General features: G+C 47.9%; 1 protein-coding gene across 6 annotated transcripts in view; it reads right to left on the bottom strand.

Moving 5' to 3' along the window:
- Window positions 1–306: 306 nt before the first annotated feature.
- LOC129843365 (serine/threonine-protein kinase N1-like) overlaps window positions 307–15,489 on the bottom strand; it is a 63,101-nt gene continuing 47,918 nt past the window's right edge. For 2 of the 6 annotated variants that reach the window (XM_055912070.1, XM_055912068.1), the window contains exons 2-23: window positions 12,279–12,473; window positions 11,919–12,024; window positions 11,599–11,747; window positions 11,120–11,240; window positions 8,374–8,519; window positions 7,740–7,953; window positions 7,136–7,336; window positions 6,894–7,003; window positions 6,334–6,477; window positions 6,114–6,189; window positions 5,595–5,724; window positions 5,276–5,360; window positions 5,001–5,080; window positions 4,669–4,741; window positions 4,470–4,561; window positions 4,027–4,203; window positions 3,614–3,676; window positions 3,449–3,525; window positions 3,139–3,281; window positions 2,794–2,901; window positions 2,415–2,495; window positions 307–2,317 (exon numbers count right to left, since the gene is read on the bottom strand). In XM_055912070.1, the coding sequence (XP_055768045.1) occupies window positions 2,114–2,317; window positions 2,415–2,495; window positions 2,794–2,901; window positions 3,139–3,281; window positions 3,449–3,525; window positions 3,614–3,676; window positions 4,027–4,203; window positions 4,470–4,561; window positions 4,669–4,741; window positions 5,001–5,080; window positions 5,276–5,360; window positions 5,595–5,724; window positions 6,114–6,189; window positions 6,334–6,477; window positions 6,894–7,003; window positions 7,136–7,336; window positions 7,740–7,953; window positions 8,374–8,519; window positions 11,120–11,240; window positions 11,599–11,747; window positions 11,919–12,024; window positions 12,279–12,473 (2,775 nt within the window). In that variant the 3' untranslated portion in view covers window positions 307–2,113. Of the gene's footprint in view, window positions 2,318–2,414; window positions 2,496–2,793; window positions 2,902–3,138; window positions 3,282–3,448; window positions 3,526–3,613; window positions 3,677–4,026; window positions 4,204–4,469; window positions 4,562–4,668; window positions 4,742–5,000; window positions 5,361–5,594; window positions 5,725–6,113; window positions 6,190–6,333; window positions 6,478–6,893; window positions 7,004–7,135; window positions 7,337–7,739; window positions 7,954–8,373; window positions 8,520–11,119; window positions 11,241–11,598; window positions 11,748–11,918; window positions 12,025–12,278; window positions 12,474–12,926; window positions 13,075–15,489 lie in introns of those variants that run through there. The other 4 variants (XM_055912067.1, XM_055912065.1, XM_055912069.1 and 1 more) reach the window with 3 other exon arrangements.

Below are 15,489 nucleotides of genomic sequence, written 5' to 3'. Positions count from 1 at the left end.
AATTTACTAGCTCATCACAAGGTCCCATTCAAAACAAAAATAAAACTGCATTTTTGTGATTTATTTCAAGATGGATGTTGATGTTTGCATCTATTTTCTAGTTTTCAACATGAATTTGAGAGGACATGAGTTGATACTTTCAGGATATTCTTCATGAGTTGACATGGTAAAGCTTGTCTAAAAATGACCTTTGTTTTATGACCATCTTACTTGTGAAGATACAGTATTGCATTAATAACAGGGAGGTGACAGAGAATGGTCTGATGATGAGACACCCAATCAAACACAGTAAACCGTATACACAAGTTTTCCCAACAGATGTTCTTTATAAATAACTAATCTCATACTTTCACTTCCTTTTGTATAGTCGTACACAAGATAAGTAGAGTCTGCAACCAGACAAACATGATTCAAAACACACCCCCATACACAGAGACAAGGGAGGTAAAGTTTGTTTTCTATTGACTTCTGCAGATGAGCATGTACTGTAGTTGGAGGATGAAGCTGCCTCTAAATTCTGATCTAAGGTCAGTTTTCTTTTCCTAATGGATGAGGTTGGAATAAACTGATCCTAGATCCGTTCTTAATGGTCACTTCAACCTGGAGAAGCCTGAGCATGATTCATTGCTTGGATGTGTTTCCACTTCATGCCACTGATTGAATTTGAGTGTCTTGAGCATTAAAGTCTCTCAGTGTGTGTACGTTTGTGTGAATATTTACATGTTTGGAACGAGACATCCTTCAGCCTTTCTTTTGTGTGTTCAGATATGACCAAATGGCACAGGTGTAGACTGCCACATGACACACCCTTATATAAAATTCACAGATTGGACCAATTAAAAGGCAACAGGATAAATGCAATAATGCTCTCTGTTGCTTTTCTCAACGACTTCATTATCAACCAAAAACAGAACCAAAAGCACTGTCGCCGTTGATTCCCCCCCCCATAATATCTCAAATCAGAACATTTTAAAGAATGTTAAAAGGGCAACAATTGCCCATTGTGAATGCACTAGTGATCTGGTTGGATCAGAATTGACCGTTCCTCCAAGCAGTGGTTCTTTACCCTTCTGTTGACACAAGACTAGCATTGGGTAACTTGATGGGTGATTGTTCACAACATTGTAACAATGTAGAGTACATATATATATAGACGATTCTACACACTGTTAATTCAACTTCCTCCAAGCAATCATTTTGATAGGCAGATGGAGGTACTTCCTTTTCTCCTCTTAGCATTAATGTAAAACATTATCACCCTCATTGCATACCAAGGACCACAGTTAGTTACCAGGGACCACAGTTAGTTACCAGGGACCACAAAATAACAAAATGAAATGCATTTCTATAGATCCCAGTAGAAATGTAAGGCATCGTTTCAAGCCATGCACCCACCCCACCCCACCACACCCTCTCCCAAATATTATTTGTGTTTTGTCACAGTATGAAGGAACCAGGGTTGGGGTCCATTCCATTTCAATTCAGGAAATGAACTGAAATTCCAATTGACTTCCTGAATTGACTGAATTGAAATGGAATGGATCCCAACCCTGAACGTTACATGGAGATCCTCAGACATCAGAGCAGACTCAGAGCAGACAACAACACTGGCACAAAGGAGGATGGAACTGGAAGGCAAAGTTAAAAGGGGTTGACTGTGTAGTAGAAGTTACACATGTTATGACAAGTTCTTGTAAGGACACAGCCATTGGAGTGTTCTAGATAGGGAGGAGGTGGCACAAGCTTAGCGGGCGTCACAGTTTCTTTTTTTCTGTCTTCTTTTCCTTTGGAAAACATAGCCACGTCTCATTGTAACAGAACTTCATTTCTCATCAACCACCAGTCTTCTTGACGGGCCCCTTCTCACAGTTCTGTGAGATGCTGCTGCAGTGTAAAAAAAAAACACAGTCACAGAGTCTTGGCCTGGGTCTGCATTAATCTCCTCTAGTTCATACCTCCCACACAGACGTAGACTACACTACAGACAGACCCTTCTCCGTTTCTCATATCACATTCACAGTGTGGTGGATGCAGCAGACCACCCTTGCAGACTGCCGTGACCCCATGACCCTCATATGATGATGATGTGATAGAGGTCACAACCTCTCGACCCCTAGCAGAGGTCGGAGACGTAGTCGAAGTCGCAGAAGCTGTCCTGGTCCTTGCGAGAGAGCGTGCGGGGCTCGCGCGGCGGCGTCAGGGCGGGAGGCTCGGCGGTGAACTCCTCGTCAAAGTTGCTGACGTCCTCTCGGCCCTTGATGGAGGGAACGAAGGGAGGGGGCAGCTTCCTCTGTAGCAGGGCCTCCCAATCCAGACCCTGGAGGAGTGAGAGAAAAACAGGGTTAAAAAAAAGCAAGTGTGGGATGAAGAGAAATGGAAAAAGATGAATATGGTGTCATGGATTTCTGACTCACCCGGAAGAAAGGCTGTTTCTTTATCTCATCAGCATCTTTCTCACCAGAGCCTAGTCTCCTCTCTGGGTTCCTCCTCAACAGCTGTTCATGACACACACACACACACACACACACACACACACACACACACACACACACACACACACACACACACACACACACAAATCATATGAACATTGACAGCCATTATAGAAGTCAAATTACCAGCTGTTATACTAAACTTGCTAATGAGAGACTTATGGGGGTTATTGGGAGAGTCTTTTCAGAACTGCTGTTCCCAGGTAAATAAATCATGAATTAAAGAGACAAGAACTACAACATTAAATGGACAAATCTGTGAGGTGCCACAGACCATGGACCTATGTGTGTGGTCACATACCCTCCTCATGATGGCGATGGCCTCTGTGGAGAGGAATCGTGGGTAGCGGACCTCGTCATTCACGATGCTGTCAAACACCTCCTCCTCATCGTCACCAGGGAAGGGCGACTAGCAGAGAAAATACACTCAGACAATTGAGTGGGAAACCCCATTTCTAAATACCAGACCTCACAATATTGACACAAACCAAACCCAAGGAGATGTGCCGTGATGCGACACATTTCTGTTCACGGTATACTGCTACCAAGTGACGTATATTGAATATGTCTACGCAAATAAAGAGTGGACAGATATTTTCTGTCCTTCCGTATCTATATTTTGTCTAACTCTTCAATGACGTCTCACCTCTCCCACCAGCATCTCATAGATGAGGACCCCCAGGCCCCACCAGTCCACTGCTCTGGTGTAAGAGGTGTCGGTCAGGACCTCAGGGGCCAGGAACTCTGGAGTACCGCAGAACGTACTGGTCCTGTCCCCAAAGCCCATCCCTATAGAGGGGGAGATGTTAATCCACAGTGTTACGCGTGCAGGCAGGACGAGACGCACGCAGGCAGACACACACACTCGCACTCGCGTGAGTGTTCACACACACACTAGGTATCCAGACGTACGCGTCATAGAAGTGTAAAGATTCGACAAACTTCTGACCACTCACCTTCTTTACAGAGTCCAAAGTCGGCAATCTTTACATATCCGTCTGTATCCAGCAGTAAGTTGTCTAGTTTAAGGTCTCTGGAGGAGGGAGGACATAAGAAATGTTACAGACCGGTCAGGGACTTGGATGGAGCGCTAAGAGAGTAGATGTGTGTCGTTGACTCACCGGTACACAATCTTGTGGTCATGGAGAAACTGCAGCCCCAGAACCACACAGGCTGAATAGAACCTGTCAACAGAGACAGAAACATGTAAGACACCTATTCAAAAAACTAAGTGGAGTACACACACACACACTGGGACGACGCACGCACGCACGCACGCACGCACGCACGCACGCACGCACGCACACACACACACACACACACACACACACACACACACACACACACACACACACACACACTCTGGGATTACATACACACACACTCTGGGACTACGTACACACACACACACACTCTGGGATTACGTACACACACACTCTGGGACTACGTACACACACACACACACACATTGGGACTACGTACACACACACTCTGGGACTATGTACACACACACACACACTTGGGGACTACGTACACAGCCCGTGGTTCAGTGAAGACATCAGCGTGGATGTGCATCATGAGGTCACCGCCAGCCGTGTACTCCATGACGAAGCACACGTGTTCCGGGGTCTGGAAACACGCAAACAGGTTGACCAGGAAGGGGTGGTGGGAGACGTTCACCGTCTCAAAGATACGCTTCTCACACATCAGACTGGAGGCAGGGAGAGGAGAAAAACAACAACGGAGGTGGTGAAAATGAGATCTGTGCTTTCAGAGTTCAGAGTTCAACTTCAAGCCTTGTGTGATGACAAATTGTTGCAGTCATGTAAAAACAAGTCAAGTTTGTAAATGTATAAATGAAAGGTCCGCACACACACACACACACACACACACACACACACACACACACACACACACACACACACACACACACACACACACACACACACACACACACACACACACAGAAACACGTACCTCTCCACCTCGTCCCGTGCAACAATATCTCCTTTCTTCAGGGCCTTGATGGCGTAAATACTTCCGGTCTTCTTATACTCTGACAGCAGCACCTAAGAGAGAGGACAGGTAAAACAGACAAGGTTCACGGGTCACATTTCAGACTAAATCAAAGTGCTTATTTGGACTTTAAGGCCAGAGGGAGGTTAGAAACGCGTACCTTTCCAAAGTGTCCCCGGCCCAGCACAGCGATCAGCCTGAAGTCCTGGAGGCACAGGGGTTTCTTATGTTTACTGTGGAGAGAGACACACATTACCACAATAAATACTATCTTCACAGTAAACACAGTGACTGGTCCAGCATGGCCAGAGGTGTGTACTGCATTCAACAGTTCATACGTTAACGGAGGTGCCTGGAAGGCACATGGTCACTGGTAGCCTCCAATATAACATCGCTGTGTGTGTGAAACCCTCGTGTGTGTAGGTGTATGTAAATGACCATTCGTGTGTCCGCATAGTGACCGCGTCCGTGGAAACGAGTGTGGGTGCACACCTGCTCAGAGGGGGGGTTTGGGCAGGGCGATCAGGGGTGAGGTCTGGGGGAGAGAAGGGCTCAATCACTGGCAACCGCTCCTGAGAAAAAGAGAGCAGAGGGAGAAGAAGAGGATAGAGAGATGGAGGAAAGAAGAGGATAGAGAGATGGAGGGAAGAAGCAAAGCCAGGAGTGAGAGAGAGAGGTAAATGAAGTGGGTGAGTGTGTGAGGTTCCTCTCATGTTGTATTTTGCTATTCTCTTGTTGGGTTTCTCGTCTTTCTGTCCCTCTCTCACCGGGGTGTTATTATCACAGTCTCTCCTGTAATCATGCCTGACTGGAGAGTCACTGTCCAGACTTAGTTTCTCCACTGAGATCTCCCTGAAAACACGTGCAAACACACACACACACATGTATATGCAAACACACACACAGACACATACAGACACAAAAGGGTGGTTAGCTACAGGGTCCAGAGTGCATAGCATGCTACGTGGAGTTCATTCAACAACTAGAGGGATGAATTTGAGGAGTAGATACTTGGGTACAAGCTGCTTGCGTGGGCCACACACCAAGTTGTTTGTGTGTGTGTGTGTGTGTGTGTGTCTGTAATACCCAGAGTTGAGGTTGTGTGCATTGGGGCTGTAGGTTCCTGTGTTGTTGACAGTGGGGATTGCGTTCCTCAAGAGTCGGACCCAGGTCCCGATGTCAACGTTCATCTGACGAGCTCTCAGGAAAGCCTTGCCTGCAAACACACACCGGAACAGTTCACACACACACACACACACACACACACACACACACACACACACACACACACACACACACACACACACACACACACACACACACACACACACACACACAGACACACACACACACACACACACACACACACACACAATATAAATCCATCTGGACACAGCAGCAAACGCACCCATTTTCAAAAGACACCATGCGGTTAACTCTGCTATGACCACAAGGGGGTGCTATGGTGAGGTGAGGTCAACCCTTCCGTTACCTTCATAATAAAAACGCCATAGAAATACAATCTCATTCTAGCTCTGTGGGAAATACTGTAGTAAGATATCCACTGTACTAGTAGGTTCTGGATTTCTCCCTGCCCTCTCTCACCGTGCTGTTTGGAGAAGACCTTCTTCTGTCTCTGAAGGCGTGGGGCTCTCTCAATCACCGGGTTGAAGAATATCACCTGAACAAATCACACACGTCACACCTGCACTCTATATAATGGATCTATCAACTCAATTACCAAACACGATTTTGATACTTCTTTAATGATGTCAAGTTTACAGCGTGTGTGTGTGTGTGTGTGTGTGTGTGTGTTGAAACCTACCTCAGCCAGAAGCAGACCCTGAGGCTCCAGCTCCAGCTGAACTTTGTGTTTCTGGTTGTCCAGGAAGTCCTCCAGCTTCAGGTACTTGAGAGCGCACAGCGAGCGGTAGTCCTTCCAGTACACTGCTATCTCCATCTCCCTGGACTGGAACACACACACACGTAACAGGTTCCAACTAAGATACACACAGACACATGATACCTCTTCAGAGAGCTGACTAGTGTAGGAGCAAGAGTGTGTGAAGAGGTTTGGTCCTTTTGTGTGTGTGTGTGTGAGAGAGTGTGTGTGAAGACTTGTTTCTTTTGTGAGTGTATGAGTGAGTACATGCGTGCGTGCGAGAGAGAGAGAGAGAGAGAGAGAGAGAGAGAGAGAGGACATTTGTACTTGTGTAAGCATATTTGAATGCATAATATTGTCTGTGTGTGTGTACGTGTGTGTGTGTGTGTGTGTGTGTGTGTGTGTGTGTGTGTGTGTGTGTGTGTGTGTGTGTGTGTGTGTGTGTGTGTGTGTGTGTGTGTGTGTGTGTGTGTGTGTGTGTGTGTGTGTGTGAGACCGCTCACCCTCTCCAGCTCCACAGTGAAGGTCTGATCCCAGGCCTGCTCCCCGACACTCTTCCAGGCTGTCTGACCCACCACTGAATTATCCATCTTCAGCACCGCACTCACCTCCGCTACAAACACACACACACATTTATTACACACACTACACAAACACACCTTTACATAAATGTCCATTTAACAGCACAATTCATGGTAACGGTATGGTTCATTTGACACACACACACTCCACCCTAGCCACTCACAGGAGAGGTCGTCGGTCTTGCTGGGAGTCTTGCCGCTGACGCTCCCGCTGCGTGCGTACAGGTTGCTCTTGCTGCTGCGGTTCATGAAGGAGCGTCCCTCCCCGGGGCTGTAGCAGGGCAACATGACCGCCGTGCCCTTACTGCGCCCCGGGACCACCTCCAACACCCCCACACAGCCCAGCAGCTGCACCTGGAGAGTACCTGAAGCCACGGGGGCGAGGACAGAGAAAGAGAGTAAGCATGTTCCGAGACACCACTATCTAACCTAAGCAAACGCTTCATCGCGTGACGTAAAGATGCTCCTATCTATGTTTATTTTGAAATGGCATGGTGAAGCTAACCGCTATGAAACCACTGTCAATAGTCCACCATCAAGAAGAATCCGTAAGCCAGGGCATGATGCCAGCGAAACAGAACGAGTGTGAATACAGTATGTCAAATACACGCATGACTGTACATGACTTACACGCATGACTGTAATTCACTTTGGATAAAAGCGTCTGCTAAATGGTATAGTATATTCATAGATGGTTGAATGTGACGGATACTATTGAGTGTTGTGTGCAGTCAATCCAATTGACACATTTAGACCAGTGTCTCTCACCAGTGAGCGGGGAGGGCTTGCTGAGGGTGCTGTACTGGTTGTGAAGGTAGGGGGCACTGTGGCGGGAGCTGAAGGCCGGGGAGGAGGCCAGGACTAGCTCCTCCTTGATGAGGCAGGCCTTGGGGTGGTCCTCCGGCAGGTCGGCTAGACGCTGATCCAGAGAGTCCCTCAGGAGGTCCAACCGCTGGGACGCCTCGCTCAGACGACACTGGGCCTGGAGATGAGAGGGGGCGGAAGTGGGGTGAGATGCTCGAAAATAGACCAGGAGTGTGTGTGCTGTATAGAAGTGTGGGTTTACAAATGACACTGGGCCTGGAGGTAGAGAGATTCAGGGATTTGGAAGGATAGGGGTGAGTCCCTAAAGACCAAACCAGGGTCGAGCTCGGTAGGCATGAAAAAGTTTCAATGAACTTCAAAAGGTGTATTTTCGGATTCTGTACGGACACACTTTCACCTGTTTGTACCCAATGAACACAACCCTGGAGAACAGGGTTGTAAGTGTGTGTTCAGACAGTAATTATGTACTGTATGTATGGATTCATTTGCATCCATGTAGAGTGAGTTTGAACGCAATGAGTTCTGTGGTGTGTGTTCATGTTCTGTGTGTGCATCTACACATGCATGTGGTGTGTACCTCTGACAGGGCCTTCTTATCCTGGACCTTGCTGGCCCCCAGTAGCCGGAGGACATTCTTAGCTCCCTCTGCCACAGCGTGTTCTACCCTGTAGTGGTGCCTCAGCTCCTCAATACGCAGCTCCACACCACACATGTCCTGGTTACCTGGGGGGGGGGGGGGGGGGGGGGGGGGGGATATGAGTAGACCTAGATGTATGCGTTTAATGCATGTAATCAATAATAGTCTAGGAGTAAAAAAAATAATAATAAAAAATGATCGGGAATGTTTTATTTATCAGGAAAACTCTATCCCTGAGAGAAAGATGGTCAGTGTCGTTTAGGTACTCTACTTTATGCTGTCTGTCACAACCCCGAATCTGACCTGACTTGACAGGTGAACGGACTAGACTGGAGCGGTCCTTCTATTCTGCTTTCACCCGTCACTGGTGACGTGTTAAAAGAGACAGGGAAAATAGGGCTCCTCTCCAGGAGTACTGGGACACAAACTCAAGATGACACATCCTTTTATTCAGACTGCGGAATAGCAGAGGGGTTGAGACATTTCATCAGTATGTGCTGGAATAATGCCGAGGACAAAACCTTTTTGGATGTCCTGTATTGGTTTAGAGTGCACACTGTGCTTATGTGAGAGGGAGGAGAGAGGGAGAGAGAAACAGAGAGAAAGAGGCAGACACAGAGAGAGAGAAGGGGGTGACGGAGATAGAGAGCGAATGAGAGCGTGAGAGGTGGGTGGGGAGAGAGAGAGGGGGAAGGAAGAGAGAGAAACCGAGAGAGCGAGAGGGTGGAAGGACAGAGGTAGAGAGTGAAGGAGAGAGTGGCAGAGGTGGATGGGGTGAGAGAGAGGGGGAAGGAAGAGAGAGAGTCATGTAGAGAGGGGCAGACAAGAGAGAAGTGGGTATGTGGTTGAATGAGAGAGAGAGAGAGAGAGAGAGAGAGAGAGAGAGGAGAGAGAGAGAGAGAGAGAGAGAGAGAGAGAGAGAGGAGAGAGAGAAGAGAGAGAGAGAGAGAGAGAGAGAGAGAGAGAGAGAGAGAGAGAGAGAGAGAGAGAGAGAGAGAGAGAGAGAGAGAGAGAGTGAGAGAGAGAGAGAGAGAGAGAGGGAGAGAGAGAGAGAGAGAGAGAGAGAGAGAACGTGAGAGACAGACACAGAAGAGAAAGGTGGGTGGGTATGTGGTTGAATTCCTTTATCTCCTAATACGGTCCTCGTCTGGGTGCCAGAGACCCTTCTGACTGACCGTAGTGTGTGTGTGTGTGTGTGTGTGTGTGTGTGTGTGTGTGTGTGTGTGTGTGCGCACGCGTGCACATTTGTGTATATACAGAGGGAGTGTGTATTTACCTTCATGTGAGTATGTGTTTACCTTTAGGTGAGTGTGTGATGGGGGGTCTGTTTCTGCAAGTGTGTGTGTGGAAGTGGAAGTCGTTGGCTAAGTAACCACTAAAGCCACTTAGGGTGAAAATCCCATCGTCAACACCACATTCACCCTGCTACATTTTAACAACGATCCCTCGTCACATATGTCTACATTTGACAGCTAACGAAGTGCTTCTGACCAGCGATGAGGAAAAAACCTGGAAGACATATTCCATAGTGAATACACTATCCTCACTAGCCAGAGTTCCGTTGGTTACAGATGAGTACACCAGAAAACGCCCGCCCATAGGAATACATGATCCTTAAAATCCCTCCAAATAGCTTTCAGTTCCTCTCTCCTCCTTACTCCTTTCCCTCCATCTACCTCTCTTGACCTCCATCAATCCCTCTCTTCTCCAGATGACCCCATTAGCTGTTTCCTGAGGATGGAGGGCCCATAGAGGGCCATTCACGTGCCCTGCTGCCACTGAGATTCATCGATCGCCTGCTAACTCATAACGCACGATGAGTGCTAGTGTGCACATGTGTGTGTGTGTGTGTGTGTGTACTTTGCGAGTCAGCGTTTGTGCGCAAAAGCATTTGTACGCGTGTTCTCTCGACTTTCTACTGAGCCCACAGCTTTGAGGGAGCGAGAGACAGACACACACGCGGGATGTCAATGAGTCTCGCTGCCCTCCTCAGTCCAGGAGAGAACCATGCAGACAGTCCCTGAGGCTGTAGAGTATTGATCTGTTTAAGGTTAGCCTCGTCTCAGTCTGGACGGATACGCGGCTAGTTGGCTACTCAGGGGGAGGTAGATGAATATACTGTACATGAGGAGGGGTCAGAGCTGGGCAGTATTGATGGCCTTTTGACTGAACTGCCATTTGACGGATTGAGCTAAAGTGAAATGTGCTGGCAACCTTCCAGCCTCACAGACAAAACCTGTACCTCCGAGACACATTATAATCTCCACAGTCCAAAATAGACAGTTACATTTTGCAGGCAGACAGTTGGACAGTGGCAAAGTATTGACCTGCAAATCAGACAAATAAATGGACAGAGACACAGACAAACAGCGAGAGGGCCGCCCAGACAGATGGACACACAGAGAGAGGGCCGCCCAGACAGATGGACACACAGAGAGAGGGCTGCCCAGACAGATGGACACACAGAGAGAGGGCCGCCCAGACAGATGGACACACAGAGAGAGGGCCGCCCAGACAGACGGACACACAGAGAGAGGGCTGCCCAGACAGACGGACACACAGAGAGAGGGCTGCCCAGACAGACGGACACACAGAGAGAGGGCTGCCCAGACAGACGGACACACAGAGAGAGGGCTGCCCAGACAGACGGACACACAGACAGGTAAGTAAGTATACACTGTCCTACCCTGTGTGTCCTCGGTGTGCTCAGTGGCCTGCACGTTCTTGCGGATCTGCATGCGGATGATGTCGATCTTGGTCTTGCTGTCCTGCAGCATCTGCTGGGCCGTCTGCAGCATCTTCTTGTCCTGATTGGAGGAGGAGGAGAAAGACACAAAAAGACCCGGGTCACATGTCAGGAAGTAGAATATGTGATGAATCATCTCAAGTCTAAATTGCTTTCTTTTCTGCATCTGCACTGATGTGACATACATATGCAGGCTAAAGCTAAATCCTGGTATGAATCCACCATGTTGCTTTTCCCGGTTTCTGTGTTTTCAGATCGCTGTGGATTAAGGAAAAGCATGCATTTAAGCGGGGAGGACATAGAAAAAAGACCTGAGGTGACAGGAGACAAGGGCAATCAGCAGATGGAGAAGGGAGGAAAGAGGTGCGGTAAGTACAGAGGGAATGAGTCAGCAGATGGTTGGTTAGAGAGGACAGTACCTTGGTGGATCCGTTGGCGTAGATTGGAATCATGTTCTCGGCTCCCTGTTTGACCTTGAGCTCGATGTTGAGCTGTCTCTCCAGGGCGGCAATGCGGTCCTGGCTTGCTGACGAGCGGCTCTCCGCCCCCGGGGACTGGGGTGGGTCATCTGGTGGGGTCAAAGGTCAGATACGCGTTGTCATCGCAAAACCAACGCAATGCCTTGAGGTTTAATCTATCATGACAACCAAACATCTCCCTTTTCATACTTGCACGGCTATGACTACGCAAGGGCGACACGTAAAACGCAAAGCATAAATGGAATCGTCTAAAAACATACCCTTGTTGTCGTCTCCTCCCTTGACCATGATGTGAGCGTCCAGCTCCTGTAACTGAGCATGCAGGTCTTCCAGCTTACGGTTGGAGCTGCGTAGCTGGGAATCCACCTAATGAATAACACACAACAACAGATGACATTTACATAGCAACGTTCCAATGCTCGTAGCACTTTACATCAATGCTTGACAGTGAACGTGTAATGCCTCGTGTTGTGCTGTGTCACTATGTTAACTTATATGTAACGCCCTACGCTTGATTTGATAAGACCCAATAAACACAACAAAACAAAACAAAACTATCATAATACATTGTAAAAGGGGGGACTTTTACTAAGAGTGTAAGGGGAGGAAACCTAGCCTACCTGGGAGGCATTCCTCTTATCGGTGGTGGCCCTGCGGAGGTTGTCAGCTCCCTCCTTGATCTTCAGCTCCTTCCTGATCTCCCTGCGGATCTTCTCCCTCTGCTCATCAAGACGCTGCTGCACCGTGGTGTCTGAGAAGTCCGAGCTCTGGTCCAGACCCAGCTGCTCTAAGACGGACAGCCCACCTGGGTCACTCTGGATGGGGGGGAAGAGGGAGGGGAAGGATGAGGGGTGAAAAGGGGGAAGGGAGAGAGAGGAAAGGGGACAACAGAAGACAGAAAGAGGGAGAGGAAGGAAGTGGGAAAGATAGGATAGAACAAATATTAGCATGTGTTTGTAGAAAACTCAGATGCAGGCTAAATACATATTTCAGGAGGATGATAGCTAGCTACAACGTTCAAGACTTCCCATCTCTCCAGTCCGCAGTCCCCCCTGAAATTGCCAATGTTCTGAGCTCTAAATCGGCGCTTGACTGTACAGTCAGAGACACAGTGGTTACCACAAGCTGCAATTCCCTCAGGGAGAAAGCCAGCCAGCAAACCAGCCAAACAATCAGGGAACCAGCGGGAGACTGAATGAATCACTGCTATAGGAAATCACAGCCCTGTCCCCCCCAAAACCGTAAACAATACAAAAACAACACATCACCTCCTGGCTGTCGTCGTCCTCAAACAGCCCATCGCCATGCCAACACATAGTCCCCTTTCACCTTCAAATTACAACCGCCAGACCACAGCGACAGAAAACCTCTGACAACACCGCTGGCTAAAACCACACCAAAGCACATTGAGTTGGAGTAGAGAAACAGAAAGGAAAAGATAGTCAGAGTTGTAGAGGAGTGACGTTAGGGGGGGGACAGGATATCCGTCCCACACCAGCTCAGGCCCTTCCTGTTTCCTGCCTGTGTCGCTCTGCTATCAGGGAGAGAGAGAGAGAGGTGGGCCCCGTTCCAAACATACTAAAATGCATCCTTCCGTCCTGTCTTTGAAGTAAATGACTAACCACGTTTCCATCCACTGCTTTTATGTGAGTAAAATCATAGCGTATAATTCATTTAAAAAAAAAAAACGACAGCTGTGATGGAAACAGGAAGTTTTTAGTTATTTTTCTTAAAACTGCTTTGTTGGTTAAGGGCTTGTAAGTAAGCATTTCACTGTAAGGTCTATCTATACCTGTTGTATTCGGCGCATGTGACAAATACAATTTGATCATTCGATTTTTATTCGGTACACGAAAACTTAAGCGAAAAAGTCAATTGTGTGTGCACTACTTCATCACGCACTGATTAGTATCTGCAACAGGTCAGTTTGCTGGAAACACAACTGGTGGGAAAATATTTTGTTTATGCAGATTTTTTGAATATTCCTAGCTACTAATAGACATGGCTGAGAGTGGGGAAAGCTGTGAACCCTTTGCTTTCACCAATCAAAACGGTGTTACATCCGTGATTAGTGATTACCTCAAGGAAGGACGTAAGGACACACTTCAAAACTACTGGAACGGGGCCAGTCAAATAAGTATGGGAGGATGAGCCATTTTGACCTTTGACTTCCTCTGAGCTCATAACGTGCACAGGACTGAGTGCCGTGGCCACTAAAAGCTAACCGCTACACTTTAACAAGAGGGAGGAAAAACAGAGCAGAGTAGAGAGCATCCTTGCCCAGGCCATCAGCTCACATTACAGGAAAGCAGGAGAAAGGGAGGTTAACGGTTAGCAAGCGCCTCATCCAGATCATATGACAGGAAGAGACCAATGATTAGCTAGCGCCTCATCCAACTGATATTACAGGAAGAGGCTAACGTCTAGCTAGCGCCAACATCCATCTGATATGATAGGAGCGGCTAACATAAAGTTAGCCTTTAGCACTCCCTGCCTGTGGTTCCTAGGGAACTCACTCTAGAACCCTGGGGCTAACGGCTAGCTCGTCCCAACATCCATCTGATATGATAAGAGAGGCTAATGCTAGCAGTTAGCGCAGCTCCAGGAGCCTGGGGAGGTGCTCCAGGCCCAGACTGAGTGGGTGGGAGGCTTGCAAGGTCTTTAGGCCCGCCGCGACCTGAATTAAAGATTTGCTGCTGTGTCTGTAAAGCATGGAGGAGGAGAGCGAGGCGAGAAAACCTCTCGCTCTGCAGACTGGCTGGTGCATTCCCTGCACTGTACTGTTAGCCTGGTTAGCGATACACTGTACTGTTAGCCTGGTTAGCGATACACTGTACTGTAGTGTAGAAAGCAGTGGGTGTTGAGTTGACTGGGGTTTCAGCTGCTTTGTTGTCTTCTACTTCTACTACATCATAGGCCTAGAGGACGCCTGAACTAAACCCATCTGTTTCTGCCTCAGGAGCTTGGTGTCGTCTTGTGTGCTGGCAAGGCAATGTTGTTGAACGCAGAAAGAGTCTGGTACACAGGATGTCTGAACTGTAGCTGTGCTGCCAGTCTGTTTCTGCTTTAGCAAGCTTGTTGTCGTCTAGCCACATCAGTGTGGCAACTGGCAAGGCAATGATATAACTAGTGTTGTTGAATGTAGGAAGAGTCCGGTACCCAGGTTAGCTGAGCTGGCCCTTCGCTCAGGAAGGCCAAGTTTGATTATTTGGTAAATATTTTCTTAACTTGCACTGTTAAGGGCTTGTAAGTAAGCATTTCACGGTAAGGTCTACACTTGTTCTATTCGGTGCATGCGACAAATAAAGTTTGATTTGATAGAGAGTGTGGGGGTTGAAGATGAACACAAAAGATAGTAACCCTGATAGAGGAAGTGTCAGTGTGTGAGGTTACTGTGGATAAAAGTTGCCCTTCGCCACAGATCTAGGATCAGCTAGGTCCAAATCCTGGCCTTGACCATTAGCGGGGAAAACACAAAACTGACCTTAGATCAGTGTCTACGGGCAACTTCGTCCTACTCCAGTTACTGCACCAACAGAGCTCCAATGAAATGTCAAATGAATTAGACCTAAATCATCGTCAACACGGCAAGTTGTCCAGCTGCTCCTAGACCCTCTAGGACTTTCACACAACTGCACCAATGTGTAATACGTAGCCATCTGGTTGGAATCCCCAATGCAGTAAGTACAGATAAGCACATAGAGATAATGGCTGGCTAATTCAATAGATAGTGGTGCCATGAGCTATTCGCTAACAGAGGCTAATTCAATAAGACCAGCGGAGGAGAGAGAGAAGAGAGGGACCTGAAGAGAAGGAGAGAACGTGGTCAGA

This window comes from Salvelinus fontinalis, unplaced genomic scaffold (assembly GCF_029448725.1).
Source record: "Salvelinus fontinalis isolate EN_2023a unplaced genomic scaffold, ASM2944872v1 scaffold_0127, whole genome shotgun sequence".
Taxonomy (NCBI): Eukaryota; Metazoa; Chordata; class Actinopteri; order Salmoniformes; family Salmonidae; genus Salvelinus; species Salvelinus fontinalis.
Note: the sequence above shows the minus strand (reverse complement) of the source record. Positions and strands in the feature narration are given on the sequence as shown.